The sequence below is a fragment of the Geotrypetes seraphini genome, chromosome 1, assembly GCF_902459505.1.
Source record: "Geotrypetes seraphini chromosome 1, aGeoSer1.1, whole genome shotgun sequence".
Classification (NCBI taxonomy): domain Eukaryota; kingdom Metazoa; phylum Chordata; class Amphibia; order Gymnophiona; family Dermophiidae; genus Geotrypetes; species Geotrypetes seraphini.
The window spans coordinates 344,139,931-344,162,041 of NC_047084.1; the positions used below are offsets into that span (position 1 = coordinate 344,139,931).

Below are 22,111 nucleotides of genomic sequence, written 5' to 3' on the forward strand. Positions count from 1 at the left end.
AATTTCCTAGATGAACCATAGCCATCATGCAAATAGGATCATTTTTATGCCCATCTTCTGTGATCTTTAGGGTAGAGGAGACCTGTTAACTCTCTCTCTCTCTTTAGGGTTCCTGATATTATATTTATGTGTTTGTGGGTTAATTCCTGCTGGTCGCTTAACTCTATTTGTCTTTTAACAGTATTATAACCATTTTATGTTTTAATATTGTATTTATGTTATCTCCTGTAAACCACACTGATACTTAGATTCACAAGTCTAAATAATAAATATTACTCTAGTTATTCAATGATGCATCCACCAGAGCTTATTTAACAACCTACTAGAACAGTAGTCCCCAACCCTGTCATCAGCCAGTCAGGTTTTCAGAAAAAGGAATATACATGGGGTGATTTGCATGCCTGTCACCTCCATTATATGCAAATCTCTCTTATGCATATTCATTACAGCTATCCCGAAAACCTGACTGGCTATGGAACTCGCTGCCCGGATATATCAGAGAAGAAGCTGTACTAGAGAAGTTTAAAAATTCTTTGAAAACTTCTTTTCAAAGATGTTTCGATAATTAAATTTCTTATCCAAGAGCAATACTGCAGATTTCTTGTTTTTAAGCCTTCTGTTTATGTCTTCCATTCCCTTCCTTTCATGTGATCCTTCATTACTGCTTTCTCTAAATTCTGTAGTTTCACCCTCTCTCCTCATGTCGTCTGTCTATAAAATTGTCAATGTATATACAACTAAATGTTTTTTGGCACCCCAATTTTATTGTATTTGTAATTCGCTTTGAAATTATGGTATAAGTATTTGCATCAAATTTTAATAAACATGAAACTTTTTTTCCCAATAGGGTAAACGAATAAATAAACCCTAGTAAGTAAAAGCTGCAGCCTAAGTCAGCAGTGCCATATCGTGCATATCAGCTGTGATCATTAGGGAACCATCTTTAAAAGAAAAGGTACCTACTAAGCTGAAAACAGGCTTGTGTTATAAAAATTGAAATAATTGCGATAGGTGTATGAATTATTTTTACCTCATTTAGTTCACCATCTACAACACTTTTACTATCCAGAGCACAGGCAATCTGAAAGAAAATGAGAGTACAATTTTAAACTTTAGAGTTTAAGTTGCAATAGCATTGGGCTTGTTTTTTTAAACATCAAAGGTACAGAGAGGTGAACTTAAATGTAGGCTGAAAAATACAGGACAAAGCAAAAAACAGCAAATTAAACACAAGCAACTTCACTGAAAGCCTATGTACTTCATTTTCCATTATAAAGCGCTAGAAGAAGTGGCCAACACAACTGTCAATGTGCTACTAAAAGACCAAGTAGTTCCTTCATTCTATTTTTGCTCTCATTTCTGTTGGAACTTGTAATGGTATGCCAGTGTCATGGGACAGTCAATCACAACTACCCAGGGATTTCCACCTCTATTTTAATAAATCTACCTTCCAATGTTCATAATTTAGTCACTGTAGCAATAGTCCTTGACCAAAGGTTATATGCCAGAGCTCCTTCCCAAACCCCGTATCATTGCCTCTAAATCCAGTCTCTACTATACTTGACACTCTTAAGGAGGAGGCTTTGACCATATCCTCTGTAGCATCCCAACTCCTGACCAACCTGGCATGCAGAAATCCTACATAGGAATTGAATCAGGGTCCTTCTTCATAGCAGCACCCAACACTTGTCACTGTGAAACTAGGTGGGGGCAACAGGAAAACAGTTGTGACTAAATTTTTTTTCAATCCTTAATTCTGCTGTTTCAGCATGACTCACCAGGACTACATTTTCAAAGTAAATACAAAATTACTTTCATCCTCTGGAAATTATTTAAGGCATGCAAAAAGTACGCCCCATTCGGATATTGACAAATTACAATGAAATACAAGATGGGGAGAGTGAGAAAGATACATAAATACATACAAGAAAAAAAAACACTGGGAAAAGTAATGCAAAAGTGTAATTTCAGTCATTTTCTTTATCAGTTCACCTTCCTTATGGACAAGAAGGCAGCATATTCTCACATGTGGGTGATGTCATCCACAGAGCCCGGTACAGACAGTGGTAAAAGTGCGTTGCAACTAAGATATTTTAGAAAGTTTGTGACTGCCTGCATTGCGTATATGTGAGTGCCTACCTGCTCAAAGCCGGCTCGTGAGGTCATCAGTTTTTCATTTTCCGTGAAATAACGATGATGTATCACAATTCACAACTTCATTCTCTTGAGTTTGCCTTCCCACTTTTCTTCAATTCTTTTCATTCTTCTTTGTTGTTTATTATTCTACTTTATTTTATTTTTTTTAATTAATTAATAAAAATAAATTAATCTGTTTCGGTGCCAAGGGGCCCTCAGACAACTTTCAATCCTTTGCCCCTGCCATCAGCGTCAATGGTTTTTTAACCTTCTTTCTATTCCACCACAGTCCACCGCAGATAGTCTTTTGTAGCTAGCCCCGACTCTGGAGCTAGATACACAAATAAAGTAAAAGAACTTGAAGGAGAAAAACAAATTACCACAATGTTTTCTTCCTCTCTTTTAGAAATATTAGGCCTGGAGTCAGATTTCCAGCCACTTGGATTGTTCTGTATTACCAATCCCTCTCGGTACCGGTGGACATAGACTTTGAAGAGCGTTAGTGGAATATTAGCATTGAGTCTATTTGATGCATGTCCTTCATTGACGTCATCACAGTGGACACTGACTTTGAATAGTGTCATTGGCATATCTAGCATTGAGAGGGTGGTAGATGTCTGGAATGCCCTCCCGAGGGAAGTGGTGGAGAGTAAAACGATGATGGAATTCAAAAAAGCATAGGATTAACATAGAGGATCTCTAATTAGAAAATGAAGTTTATACATTAAAGAGCTAAAGCTGGTACTGGACAGACTTGCACAGTCTATGTCCCCTATGTGATAATTTGGTGTAGGATTGGGCTGGGAAGGGCATCAAAGGGAACTCCACTAACTTAGAACATGAGGATGTTACTGGCCAGACTTTATGGTAGATATCCTGCAGACAGGATGGTTGGACAGGCTGGAGTGAGCTTGGACGGCAACTTCAGCATTTGGAACCTAGGACAATACCAGATGGACTTTATAGTCTACTAGTCGTTAAGCCCGTTACATTAACGGGTGCTAGAATTTATGTCTGTCTGTATTTTTCTTTCTGTCTCTTTCCTCCCTCCATTTCCCTGTGTAGCGCTGTCTCTGCTTTCTTCCTTAGTCTGTACTCTCAAGCTGTAACATTACTGCTTAGCTTTTTCTCCCTGCAAGCATCTCTGCTCTCTTTCTCATCCCCAGTCTCTTTGCTATTTTTCTCTTCTTGCAGGGGTCTCTGCTCTCCTTTCTCTATATGTTCCTGATTCCTGCAAACTTCTGTTTTCTCTGTATGCTCTTGATCCTGTGTTTCCCTGTAGGTGTCTTTTCCTTTTTTTTTTTTAATTCCTTCTTCACGTATGGTTGATTTATTAAAAGTTTTTATATTTTTCCTATTTGTTGCATGCCTGTCTCCTTGGCCGCTGTATGTTTCTCTTTTTTTGCTTTCTGTGTTTGTTTGTGTTTTTTTGCCGATTGTCTACTTGGTCGCTGTCAGTCTGTCTGTCTCATTGGCTGCTGTATGTCTGTATGTCTTTTTTGCAGTCTAACTCCTTGGCCACTGTGTCTTTTTTTCCTGAATTTATCCTTGGGCATTGTATTTTTTATTTTTTTCTCTTTGTCTCCTTGGCTGTTTGTATTTTTTTTTTGCTGTCTCCTTGCCCACTGTCTCTCTGTCTGTCTACTTGGACGCTGTATGTAAGTATGTCTGTATTTTTTTTTGTTGTCTGTCTCCTTGGCTGCTGTATGTCTGTTTGTCATTTTTTTCCTGTGTCACTCTCTCTCCTTGTCCTCTGTGTTTTGTTATTTTTTTCAATCTGTCTCTTTAGCCCCCTGTCCTTCTGTGACTGTCTGTGTGTCTCTCTCTCCTTGTCCACTGTTGGTTGTTTGTTTGTTTTTTTCAATCTCTCTTTAGCTCCTAATCCCCTCTCACTGACCCTTGCGACTGCATGTTATTCCGGCTGGGTTTCCATGGCAACCCTGCTCGCGGGTCTGTGAGTGTAGGGCTGTTTTGTTATTTCCTCATGGGAAGCTGTCCGGGTCTGGCGGCACCGTGTAGGGCGGAAGCGGGGAGGTGGGGCCTCAGCACCGGCAGGGCGGCTCGCGCCGCCGGCCCCCAGGAGCCCGAGGCCGGCGGCGGGGGAGGCAGGGACATGCCTGGCATGTCATGGTGCAGGAGGAACGGAGATCGGCGGCTGGCTGTGGTCCGGCTTGTGGAGGCGATCGGCTGGTGACGTATAAGCGCGCATGCGCACTCCTTCGGTCACAGACCTACAGCGCACGGAACACGCAAATAGGAGTGTGCATGTGCAGCTAGCTTTTTATTATATAGGATGATTCAGAAATATCAAAGAAGAGACAAGTTAATTTAATCATGTATTTTTAATGGGTATAACCAATGGGGATTAGCACCCAAGAAAAGGATCTGGGTGTCATCGTAGACAATACAATGAAATCTTCCATCCAAGGTGTGGCGGCAGCGACCAAAAAAGCAAATAGAATACTAGGAATTATTAAAAAATGGATGGTTAACAAGACTAAGAATGTTATAATGCCACTGTATCGCTCCATGGTACGACCTCATCTGGAGTACTGCATTCAATTCTGGTCTCCTTATCTCAAGAAAGATATAGTGGCGCTAGAAAAGGTTCAAAGAAAAGCGACCAAGGTGGTAAAGGGGATGGAACTCCTCTTGTATGAGGAAAGACTAAAACGGTTAGGGCTCTTCAGCTTGGAAAAGAAATGGCTGATGGGAGATATGATTGAAGTCTAAAAAATCCTGGGTGGAGTAGAATGTGTACAAGTGGATCGATTTTTTTGCTCCGTCAAAAATTGCAAAGACTAGGGGACACTCGATGAAGTTACAGGGAAATACTTTTAAAACCAATAGGAGGAAATTTTTTTTCACTCAGAGAATAGTTAAGCTCTGGAACATGTTGCCAGAGGATGTGGTAAGAGCAGATAGCGTAGCAGGTTTTAAAAAAGGTTTGGACAAGATCCTGAAGGAAAAGTCCATAGTCTGTTATTGAGGAAGACATGGGGGAAACCACTGCTTCCTCTGTATCGGTAGCATGGAATATTGCTACACTTTGGGTTTTGGCCAGGTAGTAGTGACCTGGATTGGCCATTGTGAGAACGGGCTACTGGCCTTGATGTATCACAGGTCTGACCCAGTGGGGCTATTCTTATGTTATTATGGTAAGGGACTGAGAGCGGAGCTACCAACTCATGCTAGCCCAATCCTCCAGCATCCAAGGTAGAGACTTCTGTAACAAGTGTCTACAGAGAGTAATGTGTGAGTAATGCACGCTGGAGAGTTCACATGCGAGCCCTCGCCCAAGGAACCACATCTATTGTGGCCGTCATTGAACCTAGGACTTGAAGATAGTCCCATGCTGAAGGAGTTGGCTTGATCAGGAGGCACGTTATCTGAGAGGAAAGCTTCTGTGTGTGTGCTTCTGGTAGACATAGCCTGCAGCCATGTCAAACAAGACACCCAGGTACTCCAGGGATTGTGTAGGAGACAAATTGCTCTTCCTGTAATTTACAATCCTACCCAGACCCTCTAGGACTTGGATCACCTGATCTACTGTGCACCGACCCTCGATCAATGAGGGCACCCAGATCAGCCAGTCGTCCAGGTAGGGATGTACCTGAAGACCCATCCTTCACAGGTGGGCTGTCACCACCATCATCACTTTGGTGAATGTGCGTGGAGCTGTAGCCAGGTCAAAGGGCAAGGCCGAGAACTGAAATGCTGTTCCAGGACATGAAATTTTAGGAACTTTCTGTGGTCTGGGAAAATGGGAATATACAAGTAGGCCTCTGTCAGATCCAGAGAGGTCAGGAACTCTCTTGAAGTGTCCGCTGTTATGACAGATCGAATCATCTCCATACGAAAACATGAGCACTGCATTTATGTAAGGTCCAGAATGGGTCTCTAATTATCAGAGCTTTTCTTTGCCACAATGAAGTATATGGATTATCTGCCTGAGCCAGAGTATTTGGATGGCACAGGCTCTATGACCTGAACGTCTAGCAGCTTTTTCACAGTGGCTTGCACTTTGGGTTGCTTTTTCCTGATGCCCCACAGGAGAGTCCACAAACCAATCTGTTAAGAGTCTGGGCAAATTTCAGCCGCTCAGGATGACTTTCAGAACCCAGCAGTCTGATATAATCTGAACCCAGCCCTGTAGAAAATCTGAGAGTCATCCCCCTATTGTGAGAGGGACTGCTTCCGACCTGACATCATTGCCACTTCTTCTTCATGGAGGGGACAACACAGGGTGCTGAAGACTGGTTGTGTCTAACTCCAGAAAATCTCTGCCTGTAATTTTGGGAGAATCTCTGGAAAGTGGAGCTGGAATACTGCAAAGACCACTTGGAGCCACGAAAATTATTGTGACCTGGACCTCTAAAAGTTCCAGGTCTGCTCTCAGGCAGAGTCTTGGGTCAGCGGTCTACCACACAAAACATAAGATCATCCAGACCCTTTCCAAACAACAACTGTCCCTTAAAAGGAAGTCTTCTGAGAGTAGCTTTAGAGGTTGAATCTCCAGCCCACTGTCTGATCCAGAGCATTCTGTGCACAGAGATTGAATAAGCTGATGCTTTACTCGACACAAATTATGTCATAGAGAGCATCTGCCAAATAATCTACTCCAGACAAAAGGAGCTGAGGTATGGGCTCCACGTGCTCCAAAGTACATAGCCTGGAAAGACAGGCACGTGACACAAAGGACACTGCTGAGGCTGCTTTGACACCCAAAGTCAGCGCCTCAAAAAGTCTCTTGAGAACCACATCCACTCGGCAATCCTACATATCCTTGAGCACTACACCACCTTTGCTTGGCAGTAACTTGTGAAATCAAGGAATCTACTTTAGGCTGCGTAAAAAGCTACTGGTACTCCTGTGCCATAGGATACAGCCAAGTCATGGATCTCACAACCTTGAGGAACCCTTCTGGAGAATCCCACTGCTCCATGACATTAATGTCCAGATGCTAGGGAAACATAGAAGACTGAACCCTCTCTCAAGTTCAAGTTTCAAATTTTATTATTTTTAATATACCGACAATCGACAAGTATCTAGCCGGTTTACAATACTAAAATAAAATTAAAAATTAAAATAATACTTATAGGAGAGGGAAGAGTGAACATTAAGAGACATTTTACAAAGACAAACATGAAAGTGGGGGTAAAAGGAAAAGGGGGGGGGTAGATAATTACATTGTTTGAAAAAAATAAAAAATTGAGTTAAAAAGAAAAGGAAGGGAGAAGGGATATACATTAGGAATTGGCAGAACAAACACTCCTTCCAGCTCATGTGCACCTTACAGACTCCACTAATAAGGGACAGTCCAAATTCAGCTCATGCAAAGACTCAGAAATGAGATCTAGCAAAGTCGTGGGCTTAAAGAAGCGCAGGACTGTGGGATGATCCCCCAGATCCTAAGCCAAAACAGGATCCAAAGCGCCAGACAGTGGGCCAGCGCCATAGATATGGGAGGCACATCTTGAGACAATAAGAGAACAGTTAGAGCAGTGATTCCCTCCCTGTCCTGGAGGACCATTAGGCCATTCGGGTTTTCAGGCTAGCCCTAATGAATATGCATGGAGCAGATTTACATGTCTGTCACTTCCATTTGTTTATAATGGAAGTGACAGGCATGCAAATCTGCTCCATGCATATTCATTAGGGCTAGCCTGAAAACCCGATTGGACTGGTGGTCCTCCAGGACAGGATTGGGAACCACTGAGTTAGAGGCTCATCATCTGTGTTCCCATCAAAAGGATCTCCCAGGCCCTAGGCAGTGGAAGACTGCAAAGCAAAGGCACCCAGAGGGGTTGAGCCCTCATGTGCAGTATCTGAAGCGCAGACCGCCTTTGCCTTGAAAGGGCAGCTTTCTTGAAAGGCTTTCCACATTAAATTAATGAATTCAGGTGAAAAAGCCGTTCCAGACAGCATGGAGCCATGTCAAACAAGACACCCAGGTACTCCTGAAGATGACTAATTTGTGCCTCTTGGGATCTGTGGCTTCCGTGCACTTTCACACAGGACGGTCACTGTTTCTAGGTCCAGAAAAGAAAAATGCCCGAACCACCAGGATAGCTGCCCTTTCTTCAGCCTGAGAGCACAAAGGAGAGGCTAAGCTGGACGCTCCCGCTTCCCTTTCACGTGCAGTGCGGCACATGGTGCAAGAACACTCATGAGGCGCACAATTGCGCATTCCTAGCATGGATTAGGGGTAAGAGAGCCCAAGGACTCAATCCCAACATGTTTTGAGGCCAAATAAGGAGTTTTGGAGCTGCAAGAAACTTTTGAAAAAAGAAAGATCGCTAAAATCCCAAATAGCCACCATCAGGATTTTGGCGCCAAAAATTGCTGAAAAAAACAAAGAAATAAAGATAAAAAACCAACAAGTTTAGGATTTAGGGGGAGGGGGAACATAGGGGAACAAACAGAAACCACTAAAAACTGGTATTTCTGACACCCCCTCCGATTCACTTTACAGACTAACAGCCTTACTCACTGTGATCTGTGCTGCAGCCTGCCTTATCTCTGAACTGTAGCAGGAAAGGGAGAAGACATCACTGCCTCATCCAGAACGTCTCCTCCATTGCTGATCTTCAGGCTGCCAGTCAGACATGGCATCTGACTGATCCCCCACCCCCATGGACCCAAAGAATGAACAACTAGAAAAGGGGAGGCGAAAACACAACCTACAGCAGCCTGACAGCCTACACTCAAACCCCTGCCAAGCAGTAGGTGAGCAACGCTAACCAGTGAAGGCCCCAAGCTCCAAAAATGCTTCTGCAAGCTGGTTAACAGGCCTTTCAGCTTCAGACCACCATCTGCTTGTTCTCCATGCAGGAAGAGCTGGACCCACAAACAGGGAAGCTCCCAGCATCAAAAAACCGAATAAAATAAAGAGCAGAGCAGAACAAACACTCCTTCCAGCTCATGTAGGTGACAGTAGAGCTCTCAGTGAAGTAGGAAAGTAATAGAAAAAATCTGGAGTGGATTCCTTCTGCAGAGGCTTGTGGCAATAGGGAGATAACCCATTTGTCCAGAACGTCGACAGCCTCCCTCCTAACCATGGAGGTATGGCTGGTGATTTGGCATCATTGTGTTTTCTTGGAGGCTGGGTTGATGCAAGAACCTAAGGGCTCTTACCCTAGTTCACCTCTGGACCATTAGGGCATAAAAGGTAAGCTGTGGATGGGTCCGGGGAATAGGAGGGAGGTGGGGTGGAGCAGAGCCATCCAGGACCGCTCCTGTCCCTACTCACAACTAGATCACTGGGGCTTAAGGCAGGCCCATGGGAGGCCTGCAGTGAATCTGGGAGGGGGTGGGGTGGTGCAGAGCTGGGGAGGACTCCCATATAACCTGAGACCTCCATTTTTGGGCCATTTTTTGTATGATGTTGACTACTGCAAGCACCATTTTCTGCTTGGATTACCCAATTAAATCCTGATTACCTGCAAACAATGAAAGCACCTTACCTTCTGACCAAGCTCTTCCTTTCTGAAGCCAAGAAGCTCTAGGTATTTCCCACGAGAATCTTCCTCAAAATTCACCTAAAAATAGACAGCAAAAGTTAATATTGTTTTCTGTATTCCACATCTTTGTGAAATTATTTGTAGGCAGGCAGAACTCAGTCAAATTGAGTGTAGGTGCAACTATGCTTCATCAGCTATTCATGTACCCATGCAAAACATGAGAACCATGCAAAACATCAGCCCCTTCGTTCTTCAACCACACAGTTATTCAGCAAGGCATTTTTCCTGGACTCTGAACACAGCTGTCAGCCCAGAGAATGAAAGTTAAAAGAAAGGCAAAGTTGGATTGCCATTTTAGAAAAGTTCATACTGAAATAATTTACATGCATTCAAAAGGCTCCAGCTATTTCACCCCACTCATATCAAGGCAGGTCAAAAGATTAAAAAAGGTTAGACAGCTATAACAAGTTCTAAGGTGCCTCCCATACTTCAAACAAGTACATTCTGGGTAGTTTTTGGAACTAATTATGTACAGCACCACAGTAAAAGCACTGAAAGAAAATTGTCTGATCCCAAAACTTTGCTCAAGTTTATGGAAGCAGAAATTAAAGATTTAATTTCAAGATTTTCTTAAATGTAAATAAGAACTGTGCTTATTTTAAAATTTATATTTCAGAATGTATGTGCATATATTTAAAGAACATACGGCACAGGGAACTTTAGCTAAAAACTAATCAAACGAAAAGTCCAGATTGAAGGGTTATATTAATGATGTCACTAAAAACAGTTCTAATTCTCTGCTTCCATTTGCTGGTAGGGTGATATAACTTGTCAGTCTTGGCTAATAATAATAAGAAAAACAATTATTTTGGCATCTTCCATCCAGTTAGGAAAAAGCATGAATTTGACATACTTGTTACAATTTAATTTTTATTTTTTTTTCACACTGTCCCACTATGTTTTGGTATAAGACTGTAGTCTTGTTAATAAAAACATCAATAGGAGAAACAGCATTTTCTTAGGAGGCACAAGAAGCAGCTTTAATATAAACAATCGCCTTGGTGAAGCTGGCACAAAGGAAAGACACAGGAGTGGAGAAAGAGAAGAAATAAGATAAAGTAATGAGGGAAGACTGAAAACAGAAAAATAAATGAGAACTACTGTGAGGTTAAACAAAGATGAAATGTTGAATCTCATGTTGGTGTAGCTATTGACAAAGCTTCAAACACCTGTCATGAACGTGCTATGGATGAAAAGCCTACTCAGTGCTTTTAACTACTGGTTTTCTGGCTTAAAGACTGCTTCCCCTTCAATCTCAATTCACCTCAAAATTATTCAAAGCATGGTCCTTACCTTCAGAAAAGACCAAACATTCTTCTCAAAATCTGTTTGTGAAGCTTCTATTTTCTTCTGACAAAACTCCACAAACCCTCCTGAATGTACAACTCCCTGAAGCTGGTCTGAACGGCTCAGAAACTCCTTCTCAGTCACCACCTGACTGATGTACACATGGAAATGTTGCTGAACTGTTTGTTGCTGCTGTGGTATTATATTTTCAAATGTCACCAATTTACCACCAAACTGTAATTGGAAAAAAAAACCACCACGATTTAGCACAGTGCAATAACTAATGTTTCCCATAATACTGAAGTGGTTTACAATCATTGTGCTCAAGAAAGTGTGGTGTTCTAGCAGCAGCTAGACTGATCCTGAAAGATACTGGATTTTTTTGCAGGTTATTAAATCTTTTGTAAGTATTATCCAAGGAAGCTATACGTGAACTTTTGGGATATGTTAAGACATTACCTAAACGGTTTCAAAAGCTCAAGTATATCACATGTGTTCTGATAGTTCTTATCATAGCCTAATGGAAAAATCATAGCCCATAAGATAGATATATAGATAGCTAAACATTAACTGTTTTAAAAAAACTTTTAAGCAGGTAAGAGCCTCTCTGACCGCTTAAATTACATACTACAGCCTAAGTGAAGTCAGTCAATGACACTTAACCCAACAGTACCTTTGAATATTTCCACAGACCGCCCAATGAAAATGTAGGCAGATCAGGGGCAGCTCTGGGGAGAAGCATTGGGGAGGAGCTGGGAGTTATGCATATGCTGGCAATATTCAGTGCCAACATCTACATAGCTAAATGGGTGAATTAAGGAAAGCTCAAAAGTTGTCCTAATTTCATCCCCTTAGCTATACGGGTGCTGGCACTGAACATCAGCCAGGACCTGCATAACTAAATTAAAACATAAAAACCATTCCAATACCCCTCCCAGTGTTCAAAAGCTGCTGCCCCTTTTTCTTTCCCTCCCCACAGTCCTTGGAAAGCAAAGCCAAACCCCTTGAATAAGCCCCCCACCAACCCAGGTCTACCTCTATCCCTGGTGGTTTTCATGGGGCAATGGAAGTAGGGGCAAAGCCCCCCCCTTGCAGCTGCCTGGTGAAAAATGATCACAGTAGCCATTGAACACTGGGGACTAAACTAGCCGAAGACAGTATGCATTTAAAACAATGCAGATCACTGCTGGCTGAATATCGTCCAGTAAATCGATATGCTACGAGAACATCCACAGTAGGGAGAGAAGTGAAGCAGTGTGTTTTCTATCTGCAGTTGAGATAAAAGATGGAAATATCTGGTTCTTGCTCACAGCATATACAGAAGAGGTGGGATTAGGTACACTAGCTTGGAACCTCGTTTTTTCGGTTAAGCCACTGTCTTAACCTCTTTATGCACACAGAACATGAAAATGGCAACTCAGTGGCAAAATCCATGTAGGAGCTGAGGGAGAACGGAGGAGGGAGAAAGCCAAGGCAGGCAGAGCTGAGGCAAGGCAGAGAGAGGGGCAGAGGCGAGAGATAGCTCCGCCCACCCCTCTGACATCAGCAGCACCCGGCAGCCAATCTCCTCCTTAAAAGGGGAGGGGCCAGCGGCGCGAGCCGCTCGGCGCGCAGCAAAGGCGCTCGCCTTAGCGAGAGTGCCTTTGCGAAGAGCCTTAAGAAGAGCCAAATCCTTGACAACAGGACACCTTTTTCTTTCTTTTTCTCTTTTTGTTTAATTCTCTCATTTACTCACTAACAGGCAGACCTTAACTACAACTTGGATATGGCAGGGAGAACAAGAAGCACGAAGTCTACATTCAAGACCGACACTCCTTCCACCGGGGGGATCCAGGAGGTGACCACGGCTTGCGTACAGAAGGAGGAGGACCCAGGACGGCAGACAGAGGCCTCCGTGCAGACCGAGACCATCCCCCAGCAGTTCACTACAGTTTCTACACAGACAGAGGAGGTCGGTCAGCTGAATGAGGACTTCATGCAGGGACTAAGGAGCCTCAGGGAGGAGGTCAAACACCTGAGAAGCATCAGAGAGGATGAGGTCTACATCGATGAAGTAGTGCAGGAGCTGTCCCAAATCACCGAGCAGGCCCGTGACGGATCCTTCCTTGAGACGCCCAGACCATCGGCCTTGAAACCAACCACAGGGGTCCAGGAGGTGGCTGGAGATGATGACTCCTGGCAGCTGGTGACATCCTTCACGGGTAAGCGTAGGAAACCCTCCCCCCCTCTTTCAATCTCTTCACCTTCTTCTTCTTCTTTTTCTTACCAGGGTAGCTCCACATCGACCCCTCAACTTATCCTGAGGAACAGATTCCAGGCCTTGCAGGAAGAGACTACCGACGAGGAACAGGAGCGGGTCCAACACAAGGCTCCATCTCCGGGGACAACGGATCGACCCCCCCAGAAGAAGCGTAGAGTAATAGTCATCGGGTACTCCATGCTGAGGGGCACCGAGGGACCTATTTGCCGACCAGATATGCAATCGAGGGAGGTCTGCTGTCTACCTGGAGCCAGAATCCGAGATGTGACCGCCTGTCTTGATAGGCTGCTCAAGCCCCAAGGTCACTACCCCATGCTGCTCATCCATGTCGGAACAAATGACACTGCCAGGAACACACCGGAGGACACCACCAAAGACTTCAGAGCTCTGGGGGACAGGCTAAAGCGGACAGGAGCGCAGGTGGTCTTCTCTTCGATCCTTCCAGTTAGAGGTAAGGGAAGGGCCAGAGACGAGCGTATCCTGAGGACAAATGAGTGGCTACATGGATGGTGCCGGGAAATGAACTTCGGATTTCTAAATCATGGAGAGACGCTGCAAGGACTTCAGGGACAAGACGGACTTCACCTGACCAGTAGAGGTAAGAATGTTTTCGGACACCGACTAGCCCGCCTGCTTCGCAGGGCTTTAAATTAGGTAAGTTGGGGGAGGGTACCCACTCATACAATACCAGAGCAGTAAGTAATAATCCTGATGAGGTGAGTCGAAACTCCGCTTCTAGGTCCGAGGTAAGTACCCTCACTACAAACGATTCTCTAGGAGTCACATTGACTCAGATGGGAAATTCTCTACAGGGACTTATCAAACACAAGGTGTGGAGGGCTATGTATGTTAATGCACACAGTTTAGGCAATAAAATTATAGAATTGGAGACCGAAATAATAAATGCCGACTTGGACATAGTGGCAATATCCGAAACCTGGTTCACGGACTCTCATGGGTGGGACATGGCTATACCGGGCTACAACTTACTTCGTCAAGACAGAGAGGGTAAGTTAGGGGGAGGGGTAGCATTATACATTAAAGAGGACGTCAAAACGACCAGGATCACAGATGTCAAGTACACCGGGGAATCCCTCTGGGTGAACCTGGCCAGAGGTAGAGAAAAATGCCTGTATCTTGATGTGGTATATAGACCTCCAAAACAACCGGTAGACAAAGACACGGAACTAATTGAAGACATTGAGAATATCACTCTAGCAGGAGGCTATTGACGGCCATGAAGGGAACATGACTTAAACAAATGGTATTGGAGCCCACTAGGGCCCAGGTGATCCTGGACCTGGTACTCACCAACGGGGAAAGCATCTCGGAGGTCTCGGTAGGAGATATGCTATCCTCCAGTGACCACAACATGGTACGGTTTAACCTTAGGAAAGGTTTCCCTAGATCAAACACAAAAACAAAGGTACTCCACTTCCGAGGCACTGACTTCAAACGCATGGGAGATTTTGTCCATCAGGCACTGCAGAAACAAGCAGAGACGGATGATGTTGAAGCTATGTGGTCAACCCTGAAATCTACCATAAATGAAGCAACAAACCTCTACATTAGATCGGTAAACAAACGGCAGAGAAACAATAAACCCCAATGGTTCACTGCTGAGATCTCGTGCCTCGTTAAAGAAAAGAAAAAGGCATTTATTTCCTACAAACGTACGGAGGAAGTGGAAGCCAAACTAAAATATACATCCAGGGCTGCAGCGGTCAAAACGGCAATCAGGGAGGCCAAACTTCATGTGGAAGAAACTTTAGCAAAGAACCTCAAGAAGGGAGACAAATCCTTCTTCAGGTACATTAGCGACAGGAAAAGAAACACAGACGGGATAGTACGCCTAAAAAAACAAGATGGAAAGTACGTGGAATCAGATTCCGAAAAAGCCGAACTTCTGAATGAGTACTTCTGCTCGGTCTTCACCAGCGAGGCACCGGGGCACGGTCCACACTTACAGACGAAGCAAGGTGCGAAAGACCTGTTTTGGAATTTCAAGTTCACACCCGGAGACGTTTACTGCAAAATTACAACACTCAAGGTGAATAAAGACATGGGTCCGGACAATCTACACCCCAGAGTACTCAGGGAGTTGTGTGATGTCCTGGCGGAACCGCTATCCATACTCTTCAATCTCTCACTCAGTACGGGGAGAGTATCCATGGACTGGAAAACGGCTAACGTTGTTCCACTGCACAAAAAAGGTTGCAGAGCGGAGGCTGCGAATTACAGACCGGTGAGTCTAACATCAATAGTGTGTAAACTCATGGAAACACTAATCAAACGTAAAATAGACACGTTCCTGAATGAGGAGAATCTACGAGATCCCAGTCAACATGGATTCACCAAGGGTAGGTCCTGTCAATCCAATCTCATTAGCTTCTTTGACTGGGTAACAAGAAAGCTGGACTAGGGAGAATCCCTAGACGTAGTGTACCTAGACTTCAGTAAAGCCTTCGATAGCGTCCCTCACCGTAGGCTGTTGAGCAAGATGAAATCGATGGGGTTGGGAGAAACGCTAACTGCATGGGTCAAGGATTGGCTAAGTGGTAGACTTCAGAGGGTGGTGGTTAACGGTACCCTCTCTAAAACATCAGAAGTGATGAGTGGAGTACCGCAGGGCTCAGTCTTGGGCCCGCTCCTTTTCAACTTATTCATAGGGGACCTGACTCAGGGGCTTCAAGGTAAAATAACACTATTTGCCGATGACGCCAAACTATGTAACATAGTGAGCGGCTCTGATTTACACGATAGTATGACGCATGACCTTTTTTTGTTGGAACATTGGTCATCTACCTGGCAGCTGGGCTTCAACGCCAAGAAATGCAAGGTCATGCACCTCGGCAGTAGGAATCCGTGCAGAACTTACACCTTAAATGGTGAAACCTTATCTAGGACGGTAACAGAACGAGATTTGGGAGTTATCATCAGTGCAGATATGAAAGCTGCCAATCAAGTGGAGAAGGCTTCATCTAAGGCAAGACAAATGTTAGGTTGTATCCGCAGAAGTTTCGTCAGCCGGAAGCCTGAGGTCATCATGCCGTTATACAGAACCATGATGAGACCATATCTGGAATACTGTGTGCAATTCTGGAGGCCACATTACCGTAAAGATGTGCTAAGAGCAGAGTCAGTTCAGCGGATGGCCACCAGGATGGTCTCGGGGCTCAAGGATCTCTCATACGAAGAGAGGCTGAACAAGCTGCGGCTCTACTCTCTCGAGGAACGTAGGGAGAGGGGAGACATGATTGAGACATTTAAATACATCTCTGGACGTATTGAGGTGGAAGAAGATATTTTCCTCCTCCAGGGACCCTCAGCCACAAGAAGGCATCCGCTTAAACTCAGGGGCGGGAAATTTCATGGGGACACCAGAAAGTATTTCTTCACCGAAAGAGTGGTTGATCATTGGAACAAGCTTCCAATACAGGTAATCGAGGCCAACAGCATGCCAGATTTTAAGGGTAAATGGGATGCCCATGTGGGATCCTTAAGAGGGTGGAGTTAAGGATGGGTCATTAGGAGAGGGATCTCCAGGAGAGCAGACTCAGGGGGGTGGGTCTGTGAAGTGGGCAGACTTGATGGGCTATGGCCCTTATCTGCCGTCATTTTTCTATGTTTCTATGACGGTTATTCTTCCAAGAAAAAATGGATGCAGCAAAGACATATTCAGATATAAATATTGTTTGAAGTATCTTCCACACACATACAGTACACTCAACACTGGCTTTTGAAAGAGAAAAGCATGGCGTGGAAGCCTCAAAACTTAGCAAAAGATCAAGGAGAACAACAATTTTAATTTTTTTGTTGCTATCTCCATACACTCAGATAGTCAAACTAAATTTGAAAGAAGTTAACACCCCCTCTCCCTCTTTTTCTTAGTTTCATAACAATATGTACGGAAAGATATGAAGGCAATATTGGAAAGCAATGAAAAAGGTTACATCTGTGAGACAGTGCCAAGGTTATGTTCTAACTTACAGCATACCACAGGATATATTTCAGCATTTTGCATCACATAGTAAGTGGAGGAGAGGTACCTGTTAGCCACCACTGCAGCTACACTGCAAGGCTACATGCTTTGCCCTTCTAGGAACAGTGGTGAGACATAAGAAAACTGACCATGCAAAACCTAAGGAAAAAAAAATCTACTTTTGTTTATACTCGGTATGCTTGGCACCGCTTCATTCTGTGGATTAACTGCTTTTAGATGCAGCACCAAAATCATAACACTTTTCTTCAAAATCATTTTGTTTGGTCCATCCATGAGTTACAAAAATAGGAGTACTATATAATTTGCAGTTTGAGGTGGATAGAAACATTCAGGTATGCAAACTGTTTGAGGCATCTCTAATTATAAATTATAAATTATAGTACAAACAGCCCTTTTATGGGATCTCTGTTACTGAAGAATCCCAAATTTGAATCTAGACATTGCTTTTCTCCTCAGAAGTTCATAGGCTCCAAAAGGACCAGATTTCCGGTTGCTACTCTGAAGTACAGTGGTACCTCGGTTTGCAAGTGAACCGGTTTGCGAGTGTTTTGCAAGACAAGCAAAACATTTGCTAAATCGGCGTCTCGGAAACCGAGCGTGCCTCGATTTACGAGTGCCCCCCCCCCCGCGTTCCAGCACCCTCCCCCCCACGATCTGGCACCCTCCGCTCGCGTCGCATCCCCTCCCCGCCGCGATCCGGCATCAAAAAGGCAGCCACCCACCCACCCACCCGATCACATTTTTTACCCCACATTTGGCACCGGCACCAACGCACAGGACATGCCGGTGCCCGAAGATCTGCCTCCTTCTGCGCTGGGCCTTGAGCATCTGCGCATGCTCAAGGCCTTCGTGTTCCCATTCTCTCCTTAGTTCCTATAGGGAAACTCGCTTTGATATACGAGTATTTTGGTTTACGAGCATGCTTCTGGAACGAATTATGCTCGTAAACCAAGGTACCACTGTACTAGCTAACAATTTATAAACAATGCATCTATAATGGTTTCCAAAGAGTGACTAATGCTGTAAGGCAATAAAAGTAGAGACTTACTGAGAAGGAAGCACCCACAGGTTTGCGTAGCCACTTTGGTGGTTTCTTCAGGGGAGGGATGGTACTTTGTGTTGTGGGCTGAGGAAGCTGTAGCGGAGGCAAGGGCTGCCCTGTGCCAAATGGATCCAAGTTTCCAAAGGATGAGGACAGCTGTGAATGAAAGAATTAAGACCTTAACAATATCTCAGCCTGAATTAGAGTGAAGCTAGGCGACCAACAGACACCACAGGTCACTATTTTTTATACAGAGGGCAATACTAGTCCAATATTACATATCTGTCATGTACTATTTCTGACGTTTTCTATTATTTTTATTTTTGACAATGGTTTTTGTAATTACACAGTAAAATACATGTGCATATATATTGGACACAACAACACACAAGAAAGGAGTTGGATAAAAAATCCTCTGCTATTAAACCTTCTTTTTGGAGTAAACTTTTCTGATTTTGGTGGGTTTTCAAGAACATGGTCTATTTTATTCCATTCTACAGCATTCATGTTCTCTGTAGAATTCATTTTTCACACATTTGAGTCATGATACATAATGGAAGGAAATGGAATAAGCATCAAACTGAAGATGACAATCTCATTGAGAAAAAAGATCAACCACTACAAAAACAAAACAAAACTAGTCAAATGTATTATTCTGAACAAATCAGAAAAAGAAAACCAGATTTGAAAAATTTTATTTCAAATAACACACTTCCTAGTTAACCCAACTGAATTAACAACCAAATAAACAAATACTTAAATAGCAGATGAACTGGCAATCTTTTTCAAAGCAAAAGTAGACCACAACAGAACTGACATTAACAAAGGAAATGCAGCGAACTGCATAGAAATACTAGGGAACAGCACAAAATCAAAAGCGAGAGGACTTTCCACAAATAAAACACCTAGCAAATAGTTACTGGGAGGAATTCTTACCAATCACAGAAACAGGGTTAATAAGATTACTACCCAAATACACCAAATCACAATGCTCATTAGATGTCTGCTCAATTTTCTTACAAAAAATAAAATCCATAAAAATATACAACAACTATCTATTAGATTGGCTGGACAACTCACTAGAAAAAGGAATATTCTCCCAAACACCTAGGAAAAATCATTCTAACACCCATCCCAAAAGATCAAAAATGAGAAATGAACAATGTCAAGAATTACAGACCAGAAGCTTCAATCCCATTTTATGTCAAGCTATTAGAAAACATGGTAACAAATCAAATCACAAAATACCTGGAACAAAAATACTACACACCACACAATCAGGTTTCAGAAAACACTATAGCACTGAAATGCTCCTCAGTGCCGACATCTGAGATTAAAACACGCATGAGCACTGGACAACAAGTCCTTTTACTATAATTCGACTTAGCTAGTGCATTTGATGTGGCAGACCAACTCCTATTACTGAGTCTAAACTTCGTAGGGATAAGCGGTAAAGTGCACATGTTGCTAGAAGGATTCCTAACAGAACATACAGCATAAAAATGAATAGAGGAAGATCAGAAGAATGGTCAACATCAAGGTGAGTACCTCAAGGCTCACCACCAATAAGATTTTGAATTTTACCCTGCTCTCAATCGGGAGCCAGTGTAACTCATTTAGTAGTGGGGTGGCACTTATCGGTCTCAATTTACCTAGCAAATACCTAGGTGCAGTGTTTTGTACTGTTTGGATCCGTCTGATCATGTATTTCAGTAAACCCAGAAAGGTTGCATTGCAATAGTCAAAGAGTGTGAGCACCAGGGATATTACTACATTGGACATTGCTTGGTGGGAGAGGTAGAGTTTCAGTCCTCTAACCCAGTAGAGTTTGCCATAAGCTTTTTTGACTATGCGTTGGATCTGTGTTGTCATGTCTAGGCTTGAGTCCAGTCATACACCTAAGTTTCTCACCCCATTCTTGGATGGTTCTATGGTATTGCCCTTTAGTGTTATTTGGAAGCCAGGGCTGTTTCCTCCCCATTTGTTTATGAGTAGTTCTGTCTTTTCTTTGTTAGCTACTAGATCGTTAATGCCCTTAGTCAAGTCAATAGTAAGGCCCCTCTTGGAATATTGTGTTCAGTTTTGGAGACTATATCGTGCTAAGGACTTAACAAACTTTGAGCAGTTCAGAGAAAAGAAAAATAAATGGTTATGTGGCTTACACTACGAGACATATAAGATTTGATTACCTAAATATGTATATCCTAGAGGAAAGGAGAGATAGGGGTGATGACAGACATTAAATATTTGTAAGGTATTAATATATAAATAAATCTTTTCCAGAGATAGAGAAGCGGTAGGACAGGAACAGAGTTTGTTTGTTGTTGTTTTTTTTTTGGGGGGGGGGCTTGACTTGAGTAACATAAGGAATTATTTTTCCACAGAGGGTGGTAGATACCTGGAATGCCTTCCTGCGGAGAGTGATGGAGACAAAAATGGTAATGAAATTCAAAAATGTGTAGGATAAGCACAAAGTATTTCTATATGGAAAGAGAACGGAATCAAGGCAAAACGGAGGATTTTAGATGGCACCTCCAGTAATTGGGCAGACTTCTACGACTATGCTCTAATTATGGTTAGACTGATCTGGAAACATAGAAACATGATGGCAGATAAAGGCCAAATGGCCCATCTAGTCTCTTTATCTCTCTGAGATCCCACAATGGACTGGAGAGTGCTTCGATGGCAACTCCAGCAGTTGAGGAGCAAGACTAATACCGAGCTTCTACAATCTGTTCCCTGAAAATGTCAAGGGCACAGGTTATATCATATACTTGAAAAAAATCAATTATGACTAGGTTCTATCACATCACATCATATGCTATGAGTTTTTCTTGTTGGGCAGACTTGATGGATCATGCAGATCTTTATCTGCCATCATCTACTATGTTATCTATTTGTGTGGAAGAAGTTATGAGCTATTTGTATGGCTTTGTTCCTATTTGTTTGTGATTTTAATAAAACCAAAATTATCAAAATTTTTGCATTATGTTCTCAAACAGAAGCAGTAATAGGACACCTAATAAGGTTGACTGTGTCCTTTAAAGGCACCTTTACTTACCTTGTCAGCTTGCTTCTGCCTCAGACTGTCAGGGCTTCCTCCCATGATAGAATAGATACTGATTCGTCCATCAAAAGAGGCAGCTGACAACACAGCTGGGTTTCTTGGGCACCACTGAACATCAAAGCACCATTGAGTATTTGTAGGAAGCTCGTACAGCACCTATCAATAGAAAAATGCATACAATTATGAGAATGGTCACACAGAAAGGAGGTGCCAGTCACTGCTCCCTCTAAGCTGAGCAGTCGCATACCTTGTGTTACGATGCAGAGTAGCCATTCAGCCCTGCCATGCAGCTGATGGGGGCAGGAACACCACCTTCTCCCTCCTGTTCCATTCTACCACTCTCTGCTGCCGCTTTCCTAAACCAATAGTAGCAGCAAACTAAAATACAGCAGTCACAGACCTTCTGTACATAACTGCAGCTGCCGGTCTGCCACCTCTGATGTCACTTTTAAGTCAGGGCCAGCATTAATAACAAAGGTGCTAGGGGAGGCAGCTAGTAGACAGTAGAATTCTTTCCTCCTGTTTTCAGAAGTGCCCCTACTGTCCCCCCCCCCATCACCCCCCATTTTTTCTTTTTTAAGAGTAGTGTTCATATAGGAAGACCAGTGTTCCCTTTTAAGCTGTGCTCAACATCCAGTATCTGGTTAAATTCAGAGTAGCTATAAAGTAGCATGTAGAGTATGGCTCATGTCCAACGTGTGTGCTTGTGTCTATATGTATCTGTAAGAAATGCTCATAATGTAATGTAACAATTTTTCACTCCCTTTAACTCAGTCCTTTGCTTGTGAAGAAA

At 43.3% G+C, this 22,111-nt stretch overlaps 1 protein-coding gene across 8 annotated transcripts in view; it reads right to left on the reverse strand.

The window, feature by feature from the left end:
- Positions 1-22,111, reverse strand: part of SEC31A (SEC31 homolog A, COPII coat complex component) — a 240,037-nt gene that overhangs the window by 153,451 nt on the left and 64,475 nt on the right. For all 8 annotated transcript variants that reach the window (XR_004541033.1, XR_004541032.1, XM_033962592.1 and 5 more), the window contains exons 9-13: positions 21,313-21,474; positions 18,258-18,407; positions 10,953-11,180; positions 9,603-9,677; positions 1,031-1,081 (exon numbers count right to left, since the gene is read on the reverse strand). Coding sequence is in view for 6 of the 8 variants with exons in the window: in XM_033962592.1 (XP_033818483.1) it covers positions 1,031-1,081; positions 9,603-9,677; positions 10,953-11,180; positions 18,258-18,407; positions 21,313-21,474 (666 nt within the window). In the remaining 2 variants the exon portion in view is untranslated. The remainder of the gene's footprint in view (positions 1-1,030; positions 1,082-9,602; positions 9,678-10,952; positions 11,181-18,257; positions 18,408-21,312; positions 21,475-22,111) is intronic.